The sequence below is a fragment of the Equus caballus genome, unplaced genomic scaffold (genome assembly GCF_041296265.1).
Source record: "Equus caballus isolate H_3958 breed thoroughbred unplaced genomic scaffold, TB-T2T haplotype1-0000340, whole genome shotgun sequence".
Lineage (NCBI taxonomy): Eukaryota > Metazoa > Chordata > Mammalia > Perissodactyla > Equidae > Equus > Equus caballus.
Window position 1 is genome coordinate 104,535 of NW_027221872.1, and position 14,949 is coordinate 119,483.

General features: G+C 56.3%; 1 protein-coding gene across 50 annotated transcripts in view; it reads right to left on the reverse strand.

The window, feature by feature from the left end:
• Positions 1-3,517: 3,517 nt before the first annotated feature.
• LOC138922045 (ral guanine nucleotide dissociation stimulator-like) overlaps positions 3,518-14,949 on the reverse strand; it is a 91,649-nt gene continuing 80,217 nt past the window's right edge. For 42 of the 50 annotated variants that reach the window (XM_070258831.1, XM_070258828.1, XM_070258861.1 and 39 more), the window contains 15 exons: positions 13,788-13,898; positions 12,025-12,135; positions 10,964-11,157; positions 10,259-10,366; positions 9,408-9,598; positions 8,957-9,261; positions 7,969-8,184; positions 7,499-7,602; positions 6,920-6,989; positions 6,081-6,149; positions 5,567-5,641; positions 4,964-4,990; positions 4,471-4,592; positions 4,162-4,265; positions 3,518-3,822 (listed from right to left, as the gene is read on the reverse strand). In XM_070258831.1, coding sequence (XP_070114932.1) covers positions 3,803-3,822; positions 4,162-4,265; positions 4,471-4,592; positions 4,964-4,990; positions 5,567-5,641; positions 6,081-6,149; positions 6,920-6,989; positions 7,499-7,602; positions 7,969-8,184; positions 8,957-9,261; positions 9,408-9,598; positions 10,259-10,366; positions 10,964-11,157; positions 12,025-12,135; positions 13,788-13,892 — 1,821 coding nt within the window. In that variant the 5' untranslated portion in view covers positions 13,893-13,898 and the 3' untranslated portion in view covers positions 3,518-3,802. The remainder of the gene's footprint in view (positions 3,823-4,161; positions 4,266-4,470; positions 4,593-4,963; positions 4,991-5,566; positions 5,642-6,080; positions 6,150-6,919; positions 6,990-7,498; positions 7,603-7,968; positions 8,185-8,956; positions 9,262-9,407; positions 9,599-10,258; positions 10,367-10,963; positions 11,158-12,024; positions 12,136-13,787; positions 13,899-14,949) is intronic. The other 8 variants (XM_070258875.1, XM_070258878.1, XM_070258874.1 and 5 more) reach the window with 2 other exon arrangements.

Consider the following 14,949-nt stretch of genomic DNA (forward strand, 5'->3'; position numbering starts at 1 on the left):
GTTGCCACTGAGTCTCTGCCAACTCTCAAGGATCTCTGGAGCTGGGACAGCCCTTTGGTGTTGTCCCAAATTGAGACCAGGCTTCTATTCCCTTATCAGCCAGACATGGGCCTCTGGCTGTCCCTCGAGAGGGCTGTGTCCTAAGGTTAGGCGGTTCCCTATGCTGTGGGCATATCCTGTGAGGGAAAGAGCTGTGAGCTGTCCTCAGCCAATGTTCCCAGGAGCTGTGCGGTGGATGCATTGGCCTTGAGCATGACCCTGGGCTGAGTCTCAATGTTTCCATGGCACTTCTCCTTCACCCTCATCTTCCCTCCCAACCCAGTTAATAATCTCACAAACTGAGAAGTCCTTGGGATGACATACGTAGAGCTTCTGCCTTTCCCTATGATTGGATGAGAGAACTGATTGGTGAAGACCAGAATCTCTCTCTCTAGAATCCAGACCCCTTACCCAGGGGCTTTGGTAGATCTCCAGAAGTGTTCCAACCTTAGCTGCAAATGCTGAAGTTGTTCCTAAAACAGTGGCCCCAGTTTTGCTCTAGTCTGGTGGTTGTAGTTAGAGAGAGTTCAATTCCCTAAGGAGAGTCAGAGTGGTCTCCAAGGTCTTGTGGTCACTGGGACAGGCAGTGTACACATCAAAACCTAAGGGCAGGTTGAGGAGTCAAGAAGGGTTCTCATTGGTCTCCTCAATGGTGAAGGAAAGGCCAGTACATCTTGGTACCTCTTCCAGAGCCACCAAAACCGAGGGGGCAGCAGTCAGGTGAATGGGCCAATCATGTCATTCAGGGAGAAATCCTAAGGCGAACCAAGGGAAAGGCAGTGTTTGAGAGTCAGGTTTCCCATTCAGAGACCCTCCTGTCTTGGCAATTGGAGGTGGTATGAATATGGTTCCCAAGGTTCTGGAATACTCTGGCATGAATCCCTCACTGTGATGAGACAGATCACCAAGAGAGGCTTGCGGGACACTGTGAGTGGGGTGAGGTGGCATTTAGCTGGATGGTATGGCTGTCAATGGGACAGATTTTTTGTTAGCTCCTGTAAATGGAAGATGCATCAATGAATGGACCACGTGGCAAGAGATTCTTGAGGGACGTGAGTGAGGAGTACAATCCCATGTCTTACACCACTTTGGAAAGACTGAGTTCACTCCTAATGTGATCTTGTTTTCACTTACACTGGAAGACGAGATGCAAGCACCCATCCCCACCTTACACCTGCAACAGTTTAAACAGAACCCTGCTTTCCAGTTCCTCAAATATTCTGACGATTTCTCTCTGACACTATATGCACCTGAGGGATTTCAAGAGATTCACATTGTTATTTTCTCTTCCCTTTAGTTAGCTCTTGGGAAGCCAGTTTTGGTAACTCATACTTTCCTTCAAAAATTAACATGTCACCCAGATTTTCTAACTGCTTTACTCATGGACTTCAGCAACCAATTTCCAACTGGGAAACCCAAAGATGGGATAAATTGTCCCTCCTCTGCCACAGCTGTACCCACGTGACTTACTGAATGTTGCTACCTGCCGGGTCAGCTCTCAGGAGCACCCCAGTCCTGGAGGAGACACTCGTGGGACACCCGTGCCTTCATCCTGGCCCTGGACTAGCCCTGGGACCTGCCACGACTCTTTCTCCCTGGAGGGACAGCACAGCCTTCCCCACCTTCCTCTGGCAAGTCTCTTTTCTGGGTGGCTGTGCCGCATCAGCAAGGGCCTGGGCTGCCGGGAACCAGGATTGATCCTCAGCTTCTGGCTGTCCTGAGACAGCCTCCCTGGCAGAGTCCGGCCTGCCAAGTGTCTGAGTGACACTTGCAGTGATCAGGAAGGAGGGGATAACTCAGAAGTGACAAGCGATTCATCTGCTCCTTGCTTACATGGTGTTTCCTGGGGATGAAGCTCGAAATGCCGGGTGGTCACCCCGTAGCTGTTGGTTCTCAGGCGGGTTCTCCAGTTGAGCCAGACCCATGTCTGTTGGACACCCACACGGGGAGCATTTCCAGATTATACTTGGTGAGGCTGTGTCCATGCACATCCACAGAACGTTAGTTTGGTGGCATTGCCCGCAGGACCCCCAACTCACACCTTTCTTAGGCCTCATCTTTCCAACTTCCCAACAGGAAAGGTTCACACCTCAATGACAGAACCACCGCACAAGACTGTGGAAAAGACCCTAGTCACCCCAGGGGCTGCGTGCTTCATGGGCTCGGGCCCAGCTACCACTTTCGGAAACGCCAGTCAAATTACACCAGAGTGTGTAAACTGGTGATTGTCCAAGACCATGGACCTGAGTACCTCACAGGCCCAGAGGTCACCCTGGGCAGCAAGGAACACTGTGGGGTCATTCCTGGTCAGGATGATGGTCTGTTATCCTGGAAAACCAGAGCTCACCTGGGATCCATCAGATCCAGCCTGGAAGGAGTGGCCACGATGGACCTGACAGAAAGGCTGGGGGCATCTAGGGAATTTCTGCCCTAAGAGAGAATTGCATGCGGAAGTGCAGGGATTCTGAAAATCCTAGTTCACAGGGAGCACCAGGTTCGTGGAGGGAGACCTGGCTGTGGCGCTAAAATCTGCCTCCCCAATCTTTCCCCTTGGAGAGAAAATAAGCAGGAAGTGGGAATCAGAGTCATGGACCGGAATCCCAGGAGGACCAAGCCCAGGTCAAAGGTGAACAGGGAGACCCTAGAGGGGCCCAGAGAGGGAGGGTCCTGCCTGCCCTTAGTCCCTTTGCACAGGGCCTTCCTCTAGCCTCGCCCTCTCCACGTGCACATTTTGAGGTTTTACAGGATTTTCCCCACTTAAAGTGGATGCAATTCCAGGGACTGAATCAGAAAACAAGTTCCTCATTTGGGCAAGAGGAACTGGGAAAATGTTCCCTCGTCCTCCAAGTGCAGCAAGGCAGCCACGGTCCTGGGCAGGAATTGTGCTAGGCACAGGCCAGGGCCAGCTTTTTGGCTATTGAGGAAGGTTAGGTCTGAGCTAACATCTGCAGCCAGTCCTCCTATTTTTGCTGAGGAAGACTGACCCTGAGCTAACATCCGTGCCCATCATCCTCTACTTTATATGCGGGATACCTGCCACAGCGTGGCTGGACAAGGGATGCTTAGGTCCGCACTCGGGATCTGTACCAGCGTACCTCAGGGGGCCAAAGGGGACCATGGGAACTGAACCGCTGCACCACTGGGCTGGCCCCAAGCAAGTGCTACTTTTAAAGACACCCCCGTTTCCGTGGCTGTTGTTCTGCCAGAGAAAGTCCCTCCAACGTCTCAGCCCCGGGAGATCGGAGGGGCCGCTTCTGCTCCAGGACCAGGTGAACCACACTGCAATGATCCTGTCCTCTGAGTGAGGGGGACACGGGACTGTCCTTCAGCAGCCAGGGACGGCACTGGCCCTTCTCCCTTCACCACATGCCCTGAGCGGAGGACTCTGCGAGGTTTCTGAATTCAAGGAGGAATGTGAGATTCTGGATCTCATTTTCATGAGCACAGAGAGTGAAAGGATCACATGTCCACTCCCAGGCAGAGAAAAATCAGAAATTTAATAGAATACCCAAACTTAGCATTTATCATTGACAACAAAAACATGGCCCCTCCAAAGAGGGAAATAGGCGCTGGGGAAAATGTGTGAGGGAGATGGGGGGATCGTCCACTCCCTTGTTGCCTTCAGGGACCCCAGGAAATGGATCACAAAGTTTTCATTCACATCAGCCTCTGAGAGGTGGCCCCATGCACCTGAGTGTCCCCGCTGTGTCCCTGCTGCAGTTCAGCTGGTCTCAGGAGCGTCATCTGCCACCACCGCTGGGCTCTATTTTGGGGGCCTGGTGTCTGGATAGAGAGAGGACTTTCCTAGGGGGCCTCCCCCAGAAACACAGCATACTCTCCCCCCTCCCCGCACCCACTGTACCCTGTGCCCCAGCCCCGGTGCTGAGTGCTCAGTCAGCCAACAGCACCCCATGTCCCTGACACAGGGGCTGATATTTAGTGTCACCCACTTCACAGAGGAACAAACCAGTCCCAGAAATGCGAGGGGAATCGCCCGTGACAGGACTGCTCAGCGGTGGAGCTGGGGCCCCAGCACCACAGCTGTCTGACTCCCCTGGCCCAGACTTGGCCTGAATCTGTACTGAGCCCCTGGATTCAGCCACTGCCAGTCCAGACACTCACTCAGCCCTGGGCGGGAAGATGACTGGCTCTTCTTGTCTTTGAAGAAGAGTCGAATCTTTCTGGTCCACTGGTATCGTGGCTCCAGCTGACAGGACAGGCTGTAGCTACAGGACAGAGTGAAGTTGTGGGCTCCCAGGAGCCACGCCTGAGCTGTGCCTCCCAGAGCCTCCCAGCAGCTGGAGTCCCAGGGCCCCAGGGGTCGCCATGCAGCCAGATCTGAGGCTGACCATGGAGCCACGGCCATGGGCTCTGGAGCTGGTCTGCAGAGAGAGTCTGCCCTGCCCTCACCCAACTCCTGCCCCGCCTCACCTCGCCTCCTCGCTCAGGGGCTCCACGGCCTGGAACCAGGCCCCCAAATACTCATCGGGCTGCACGGTGTACAGATTTGCAGCCTTCTGGACCATCTCGATGTCCTTGATGAATTTGAATTCCTGGGACAGAGGAAGGACAGGATGGAGACATGGCCTGGGTGGGGGACCCTGCAAGGCTCTTGGAGGGGGTGAGGAGGGGGACAAGGAGCCAGTGTGGGGCCTTTGCCAACTTGGGAACTCTCCTTCCCTGCAATTCCAGTCAGGACGTGCCTGTTCTCACAGTTGGCCCGAAATAGATCCTCTACCAGGAAGGGGTCATTGATGCCAGCCCTTCCCCCACCCGCCAACACCATAGGATCCCCAGCTCTGTATATTGAACTCTGTAAATAAATGTCCGACCCCAGGGATTGAGTTAGAGGGCTTGTTATGAAAGGGGGGCTCTCTCATTCCCACACACCCACACTCACCACAGTGAGGCCGCAGCTCCTTACCTCATTCCGACAGCTGAGCACATTGCCCTGGAAGGCAGACAGCCAAAGTCCATCAGAAACAGCCCCCTTAGCCCAGAACTAGCCCCCATCCCACCCCTTCCAGTGTTGCACTGCTGCCAGTGGGCAGGCCCTTCCAGAGACCGGACTTGGACCTGGGCCAGGCTCTGGGCTCCAGACCTGGGGGCAGAGGAGCTGAGACCTTGTAATCTAACCCTCTCTGATGACACATGGGGAGACTGAGGCCTCAGGCAGGAAGGGACAGCTCAGCCTCTGATGTGCTTCCTGACTGGGAGGGGCCCGACTTCTCTTCCCTCTTGGGCAGGGCCAGAGGGAGAGGCTGAGTCCAGCTCAGACACCACCTCCTGCGGCCACACAGCCAGGCAGCTCTGAGCCTCAGCAGCCCTGGGAGCCTGGATGGCGGCCTAGGCAGAGCCTCCCATCACTCATTGTTGAGATGGGCCTGATGCCCTGGCTTCCACAGGAGGCTGGGAGGCTCTGCAGAGAGGACCTTTCCAAGTGTGAGAGCTCAGGGCTCAGGCAGGACTCTCTCCTCCCAAACCCTCAGGAGCCTGATCCCACGGCCCCACCTCCAGGCTCACTCACCTCCACATAATAATCCGTCTCATCATGCAGCAGCTCCAGGTAACTGAAGATCATCTCGAGGGAGGGGATGACACCCTGCTCCATCAAGGTGGGGATGGTGATGAGTTCCAGCACTCAGGTGCCCCCATGAACCCTCCCCTGAAACCCCTTACCCCAGCCACCTGCCCACCCCAGGCTCCCACGTACAGTAGCCTAGGACCCTCAGGAGCCCCCACCACACACAATGCCCTCCTCCCCTCCCCTCCAGGAACACCAAACTCCCCCAGTCACGTCCCAGGGCTGGGTGTGGCCAATCCCAGGGGGTGTGGCCCCTGTCCCTCCCTACCCCAAAACCACCCTGCTCCCAGCCCTTCCAGGCCTCCTCCTGCTCACTGCCAGTGCAGGCACTTCAGGCTCGGCAGCCACAGCAGATGTGCTGGAGGAGGAAGGCCCCTCTCCTGGGGCAGGCCTCTAGCTGGGAGGGGGAGCACCCTCTCCTCTGACTCCTGGGCACCTCCCCCCCAGGCACCCTCACCTGCTGCCGCCGCCTCTCCCGGGCTCCATGGCGGCCCCTCTGTGCAGTGGCCAACACGGAGGTCGCCTCCTGTCAGTGCCGAGGACAGGGTCAGAGAGGCCCTGCTCCCTTCCACATGTCCCTCAAGGCCCCTGACCTCAGACCCTGGCCATCTGGCTCCAGTCCCCTGCTGCCTATGCTGTTCCCACCTCCAGGGTGCTCTGATTCTAGACCAGTCCTGGCTCCAAGACTCACTCTTGTGTGACCTTGGGCCTGCCCAGGCTTCCCTGAGACTCTTTCCTCATCAGGAAAGAGTGGGGAGAACTCCACCTGCCTCCAGGGCTCTCCTGAGGACTCCCTGTCATCTGATTGTCATCACTGCTCTCCCCTCAGCTCTCGAGGAGGAGCCAGCACAAATCTCCTCCCATTCCTGTCCTCCCTTGGACGGTATCACCTTGCCGTGAGGCCTGCACCATGTCATCTCCCTCCATTTCCCAGAGGAGGAGACCGAGGCCCACAGAGGGGCAGAGACTTGCTCAAGGACCCACTGAGGAGAGGCCAGTCTCTGTCCCAGCCAGAGTCCCTGTCCCCGCTGCCTTCACCCCTCTCCCTGCCCCACCACTGACCACGGTCCTGACCTCTGCACTCCCAGAGTGTGTCCCGACAATAACCAAACTGAGACATGGAGGGAGAGGGCAGAGGGTGTTGGTGGTGGCCGTGCGGCATCTCCTTCCTGCCCCACCGACAGGGGTCTCTGAACCCTAGGATGGCCTCACCATAGCCTCACTTCCTAGGCTGCCCTCAGGATGTTCCCGGCCCCCTCGCATACCCCTCCTCCCAGATCTCCAGCCCCAGGTTACCTTCAGGAACAGTCTCTTGCTCACGTGCTGCTGTCCCCTGCACCACTTCTTAAAGGTGTAGGATCTCTCCCTGGGGGAGTGGGGAAAGAAAGAAAGAAAGATTATGGGGTGGTCGAAGGGCAAATCCCGTTTGTTTGACATCCCAGAAGACCCAAACAGCCTGGGGCCTGGATGAGGGATTTCACTGGGTTGCTCTGAGCCCCGAGGTCCCCATGGGACTGGGGAGGGGCCTCTCCTGTTGTCACCTGGGGCCTCCATTCCCGTATCTACCACACAGATCAGTTTTGAACACTCTTGGTTTCAGTTGGATGGAGATGTCTGTTGCTGCAAAGGAAACACTTGAGAATCTCCAACTGGGCTCAAGTCAGGATCTGATATTGAAGGAAATGAGTTCCTGGGCAGAACCGCTGGCCTAAGGGCCCTGAGAGGCTCAGGGACCCAGCAACCAGATCAGTCTGTGTCCCAGGCATTCACTGTCTCCCAGGTGGTCTCAGCTGACTGCGGGGCCATGGCGACCCAATGCCGGGTGCAGGGTCCACCTCCCCCTCGTGGTGCTTGGATGGAGGGCAGCCTACCCACCTGGACACTTGTCCCCAGGTGTGTTTGAGACGCTTAATGGCAGGGCTCTGCAGAGCAGAAAAGATCGTGTGGAAGGATGCGAAATTTCTGAGGCCTAGGCACCCCTAGGGAAGGGAAGAGATTGAGCTGTGAGTGGGGGCTGGAGCTCTCCAGCTCTGGATTCTGTCCCCTCATGGACTTCTCCTGTCCTGGATGAGACAGATGCCCAGGAAACCCAGGGAGGGCACACCTGGGACCTGAGGAGTAACACTGCCAGGCGCAAGGATTTTTAGCTGAACACAAGGAAGGAGCACAGGAAGGAAGTGAGCTTGCCACCACCAGGACCTCAAGTCAAGGTCAGTGTGGCCCTGGCAGGAGTGTCTAGGGCCAGTGCAGGGACTCAGACCACAGACTTCAATATCGACAGCTGAGAAACAAGAGGCAATTCCCATGACTCCAGACAGGGCCTCCATGGGCCTCCCATGACTTACCTCGGCCACATGAATCCACAGCTCTACCATCCTGGCCCTGTCCTGCGCTGTCATGCCCAGGGCCCCGAGGCACGTAGCGATGACACTGTTGGCCAAGGTGTTCGTGTGTGCCACAGTGTCACGGATGGTGGGTGCCAGGAATTTGTGGTCCCTGCGGTCTCGCTGGGACCAGATGGAGCCCAGGCAGTGGGCAGGCACCAATTTCTTGAACAGCTCCTGAGGAAGATTCAGAGTGTTGCCAGCACTGCCTCACCCCAGCTTGGCATCCATGGTCCTCCACAGTCCCAGGCGGGTTGAGGACAGAGCAGGAGCTCAGGAAGCAGAGGATGTGATCTCTGAGGTGTGTGGGATTCCCTGGGTTTTGTCTGTGTCCACTGAAGGTGTCAGCACAAGATGACTGGGACACAGTGCTGTGCAGAAGGGAGGGCATTTGCTCCCAGCCCCATCTCACTTCCTCCAAGCTCCGGAAAACAGCCCTCACCAGCCCACCCCAAGGGACATCTTCCACCCATCGCAGTCCCCCCTCGGGTCCCACTCCCCATTCCCATGCACATTCCCCCGAGGCAGGGAGAAGCACCGGCTTTATGTGATTGTCTCTGCTGGAGTCAGTACACATCACATGCCTGATGTGTGCTGAGGATTTGAAGGCCCCCTGGGCACACGCGTGATCGGCCCAAGGACCTGGCAGCACTTCAGTGAGCTCCCTCCTGCACCAAAGGGCCAGACCCTGCCCAACTTCCTCTCTGTTCCACCTCATTCATCGGCACAGCCACCCCGTGCAGCAGGTGCCCTTAGTGTCTGGCTCTGCTGTGCACGTGGGGACAGCAAGTGCTTGGGGTTAAGAAAGTGCCCAAGTCGCAGTGTTGGTAACGGGGGAGCAGGAATGTGAACCCAGATCATCAGATTTTGGATCAGGGAATGGCAGGTGTGGGGCAGCTCATGGCACAGGAAGGCAGGGCCCCCCTGCCCTGCAAGCCCCACTGCTCACTGCCTCCATCCTTGTCAGCTGCTCTGCCACCAGCCGGGGAGGTAAGTCCAAGATGTTCGGCTTCTCCTCCAGCAGCTGGTTTTCGGTGGTCACAGCCCAGGGTCCAGTGGGCTCTAGTTCAGGAGCTGGCACTAAGGCTGAAGCTAATGGTGCCCCTTCCTCCAGCCCTGTAGGGTCCGATGCAGGTGACGCTGGCTCCAGCTCTGCCATGGGTGGTGGGGCTGGAAGTGGAGATGGCTGTAGCCCAGGGGCTGGTTCTGGCTCTGGCTCTGGCTCTGGATGTGGCAGGAGCTTTGGAGCTGGCTCTGCAGCAGGATAAGGAGAAAGTTTCACCCACACACCTGACAGTTTCTGTGCCTTTCCAAAGATAGGAAGGACTCCACCGCCTTTAAGGGAACTCTAGACCATGAACCTCAACACAGACAGTCTTCTCAGACTCCAGTCCCCTCACCTTTCTGTTTGGCCTCAATGGCCTTCAGGTGCTCCAGGTGTCCTGGCAGAAGGTAGGCATGGTCCTCCACATGTGAGCCACCAAAGCTGACGTGCAGAGTGGCCAGCTGCAGGGTCCAGCATGGAAACTGTAGGGGCTCCCTGCAATCCTGTCCTTGGCCCAGCCAGGTTCCCAGCAGGAAATAGATAGCACTGCGGGGAGGCAGATGGGCCAGAGAGTCAGTGGCCCGGCCTTTCCTTAAACACTGCCCGCCCAAGGCAGCCTTGTTAGCATCTGGGCCCCTGTGCCATCCCCTCCCCCTCCAGAGGAGGGGCCCATCCCAGCCCTGAGCCCTGGCTGGCTGTCCTGGCAGTGGCAGGCCTGCTCATCCAGCAGGCCGAACACAGAGTCTGTGAGAGTCTCTTGTTCCTACTGACACTCTCCTCCCCAAGGGTCTGGACACAGCCCACCCCAGCCCTCCATGCAAGTGGACCACTGGAATGAAGACTCCAGCAGATCTGTGAGCAGCTGGCTCACACACCTCCTACTATGGACCTGGTGGTGGTGCTCACAAGGGGTGGATGTGGAGAAAGGGAGGCAGAAGGACCTGGGACTCTGCTGGGATTGGGTCTCTAGGAGGCAACTCAGCCCAGCCTCCCTTCCGGTTCTCAGGGGGCCTGGGACCCATGCATAGCTCTGAGTCCAGTCCTGCTGGAGTGGAAGCCACCAGAACTCAGCCCTCCCATGGGAATCACAAGATGGGTGAGATGCAGGGTTCTCCCAGGCCTGACCCGGCCACAGCCTCCATCCTCTCCCCGCACCCTGTTTGCTAGAGACAGGAGGCCCTCCGTCTGCACCCAAAGACCACTCACTTTGGGAGGTGGTGCTGTCTTCCAGCATCCTGCACACAATGGGCCAAGCTGCCTCCATGTGTCCCAAAGGGGATGAGGGCATCGGCCGGGATGGAGGGGAGATGGGACCTAGGAATGATGTCAAGTGTGACTGACTCTCAGATTAGAGAGGAGGACCAGGGAGGCTGTCTGCTTCATTTATTGAGTGACCCTTAGTGTGTCCAGATGCCCTGCACACAGTACGTCCTTCATAGCCATTGTTAAATGAACTCCAACCAGAACCACCTCAGGTGTCTGAGTGGGCCTGTGGCCCCTCTGTGGCCCTAGAGATCCCTAAGTGGCTACACCAAGGACAAGCACCAGGACCAGCTGGATGGCATCTCAAACTCCTTGACAGGGTGCTCTCCAGGTGCTTTTCCAAACTCAAAAAGCCACAAGCCAGTGAAGGGAGACGAAGACTACTTTCCGTGGGGAACAGAGAAATAATCACCACCAGCAACCACAGCATGGCCCACCACCCTCTCTGCAGAGCCGGGCACCAGGGCAGCACCTGGAGGGCTGATCCCATTCATTCCTGGGAGAAGCCTAGCAAGTACATCCTCTCCCACCCCACGTTTCAGAGGAGCCAACTCAGGCTCAGAGAGATGCGCTGACATTCCCAAGGCAAGACACACAGCTGGCAGTGGGCAGAGTCACCACTGTGCTGAGGAGGAGGTGGGAAGTCACCTGGGAAACAGCTGGTCCAGCACCTGGTGGGCTGTGCTGGAGCCTGAGTAGCTGCAGAGGGAGGTGATGACACTGCAGAGGACTCTGCTGGGGAAGGCTGGCAGCACAGACTCTGAGAGCCTCTGCATCACGCCTGCCTGGAGGGCACGCATCCTGCAGGCCTCAGTGACAGACAGAGTGGACTCATCTTCACTCTGGGTGGGATGAGGAGGACAGAGGGTCAGGACCACCACTTCAAACCACCAGGATTATCAAGGTCTGCAGCTGACCCAGGAACTCCTAGCCCCTCCCACACATCTGCAACAGGAGACACATGAGCTCCCACACTCAGCAAGGTTCTGGGCTCTCACAGTACAATCTGACTTTGGGTGTGTTGAAGGATTCCACACTGAGCTCCCTCGAGGCCATTTGCTTGCTGAGGGACAACAAAGCTCCCTCTGTGCAGAGCACCAGCCCAGTGAATCCTCAACAGACACCCCCTCTCCACAGAGGAGAGCAGAGGCTTAGGCATGCCAAGTGGCTTCTCTAGGTCCTGTGGGTCAGAGCTAAGAACCGCCCAAAGTGAGGGCCGAGGGCCAGCCCCTCTAACTGCCTGAGGCTTCAGTGGGCCCCGACCTGGAGGGAAACGTTATGCAGCCACCCCACCCCTCCCAGGTCTGGAAACAGTGTACAAGGCAGTGACACACTCTGAGAATCCCTTTGACTTCCAAAACACGCTGATGGTTATTTCTCTTACATTAAAGGGAGTTTGGAGACCCTCGTTGTCGAGGTTCCATTTTCCAAAAAAGGCAAAATTCAAAGATACTCAGGGCCTATTGGGAAGTGACAACGACAACAACCTTTTCTCTAATCTTCCTAGGGAAATGCAAAGACTGCCCTCCTACCCTCCTATGCAGCTGGTGGGGAAGAGCGGAAGTCCAGATTCCTTTGGGACTGTGGGACACTCATGGGGGACAGCCCTGTTAGGGTCCCAGGAGAACAGCAGTTTGAGGTTGGATTCTGGGCCTGCCCTGGTCATCTCAGGGGCCTGGGTGGGAAGACCCCTCTGTGCCCACTCTCACCTCAGAGCAGCCCTGGTTATTGATGGTGGCATGGTGCAGCTGGTCCCTGTCCAGGGAGATGGAGTACCCGAAGCCATCCGTCAGCTCTTCGACCACCTCCTGTGTGCTGCTCTGCAAAGAGAGTGCCCGAGAGCCGGGCCGGGAGGTTTCAGGGGCCTTCCTCGGCTTGGCCACGGGAGGAAACCCCAGCACAGATCAGGTACCCAGCAGCGTCTGCATAGACCTCCAGCCAAGGAGGGAATGAGATGATACCTGGATGGCTCGGGACTAACCTATGGGTAGAGGAGTTTGGTCCCCAGCACCCACTCTCCCATCATGTTAGCCACCACCTAGGCTAGGAACAAGACGCACTGTCAGGCTTCCAACACCGAGCAAACGGCTCCTGCCCAGGGTGGGTCCCCGCTCTGCCCCGCCGTCCCTCACTCCATTCCCCCCTGACACACAAGGAGGCTCAAAGGGGTGTGCGGGTGGCACCCAGTTGTGGCCTAACCCTGTTGGCCTGCCCTGTGTTACCTGAGGGCTCCTCCTGACAAATGGACAGAGGCGGTGCAGGTGAGGGCCAAGCCAGTGTCTATAGTGACTGAAAAGTCTCTTTTTCTTGGCTTTCCTGAAGCCACAGCCTCCACAACTCGGGAGACAACAGGAAAACATGCTGTTCTGTTGAACGTCTCCACTCAAGTGAGCTCCGTAGGACACTATGTGTAGAATGTGGGTGCCTGGAGACCAGTGTGCTAAGTTCTGTTGGGGTCTGTCTCCAAGGAAGTGAGGTCACTACCTCTGGGTTCCCTTACCTTGGCCCCTTCTTCAGTCACACCCACCGAAAACCCCTCTGGGATCTTGGCTGCTCACCCTCCTTGCCCATGTCACCTCCAGAACTGTACACAAATAGCCAGCACAGATCCCAACACAGGACCCTGTGATGAAAGCAGGGTTCAAGCTTGAGGACATGCAGCTGAGTTCCGACCTCTTTTTTCCTACAAGCTCTGTGTCCTGGAAACGCCATCGTGCCTCCCAGGGGCTCCTCAATCACCCAACCTGCACGATGGGGACAATGCCAGAAATATCTCCCTCGGGACATCCTCAGGTGTAGAACAGACAATAGCGACAACACCTGTGGTCTGGTTACCATGTGTCTGATGCACACACTTAGAGATGAATGAATGACAAGAAGGGGTGGGATGTAGTGTGGAGTAGCCCTCAAAACAGGCCTGGGTTCCAGCTCTGCACCTTTAAGAGGTGGAAATTAGGGGAAATTCAGATATTTCCATTCACTGGCATGAAACCTTGCATGGTCTCCTGTTTGACTTAGAATCAGACCCAAGTGCCTCGTGTCGGCCTATGTGGTGGGCAGCCTCCACCACGGCTCCCGGTGCTCACTGTCTTCTGCTGTGCGCATCCTTGTGGAACACACAGTGGTCAGGAACTGGCTTCTGAACAGAATGCAGCCAAGGTGATGGGATGGCACGCAACCCAGGGTTAAGAACAAAAAGCCTGGCCCTTCCTTCTTACTCATTTTCTTCAGCCCCCTCCCTCCTTCCCTCCTCATGTTTCCATCTCTCTCTCTCCCTGTATCATATATCTCTGGAACTAGGGGAGCAAGTGTGCATGTTTTCAGTTGCCCTATGTAGAGGCTCTATAGGAGAGAATGGAGGGAATGATCGGCCAAGGACAGGCAGGAGAACCTGAGTTTGAATTTGGATTCTGGGCCGGGCCTGGTCATCTCAGGGTTCTGGGTGGGAAGACCCCTCTGTGCCCACTCTCACCTCAGAGCAGCCCTGGTCACTATTGTTGGCGGGGTGGAGCTGCGCCCGGTCCAGGGAGATGGAGTACCCGAAGCCATCTGCCAGCTCTTCAACCGTCTCCTGCATGCATCTCTGCAAAGACAGTGCCCGAGAGCTGGGCAGGGAGGTCTCAGGGGCCTGCCTCGACTTGGCCACAGGAGGAAACCCTGGCACAGATCATGTACACAGCAGCATCTACGTAGACCTCCAGCCAAGGGGGGAATGAGATGACACCCGGAGGGCTCAGGACTAACTTATGGGCAGAGGAGCTTGGTCCCCAGCACTCACTCTCCCATCCTGCTAGCCACCACCTAGGCTGGGAACATGACACACTGCCAGGGTTCTAAGGCCAAGCAAATGTCTCATGCTCACGGTGGGTCCCCGCTCCACAGCGCTGTCCCTCACTCCACTCCCCCCCGACACACAAGGAGGCTCAAAGTGGTGTGTGGGTGGCATCCAATTGTGGCCTAACCCGGTTGGCTTTCCCTGTGTTACCTGAGTGCTCCTCCTGCCAGTTGGACAGAGGCGGTGCAGGTGAGGGCCAAGCCAGTGTCTATAGTGACTGAAAAGTCTCTTTCTCTTGGATTTCCTGAAGCCGGAGCCTCCACAACTCGGGAGACAACAGGAGAACATCCTCTTGTCTTCAGTGTCGCCACTCAAGTGGGCTCAATAGGATGCTATGTCTAGAATGTGGGCGCCTGGAGACCAGTGTGCTAAGTTCTGTTGGGGTCTGTCTCCAAGGAAGTGAGGTCACTTCCTCAAGTTTCCCTTACCTGGGCCCCTTCCTTCAATCACACCCACCGAAAACCTCTCTGGGATCTTGGCTGCAATGCAGGACTGCAACCTCTTGCCACTTGAGAAGTAGTGGTTCAACTCTATGATGATGTTGGTCTTGCTTTCTAAGTGTGTGTGTGTATGTGTGTATGAGACTGTTTTCTGCATCTTGCCACGTGGGTCAGATTGACTCCTTTCCTTGGAAAAATTGTCTCTAACCACTTTCTCTGGGCTTTATTTTCATGTCTTGAACAGTGCTGTCCAACAGTAGAATTTCACACTCTATCTTATGAAATTTAAACTTTTTTTAAATACTCACATTTAAAAAAGTAAAAATAAACAAGTTAAACTAATTTTAATAGTATATTTA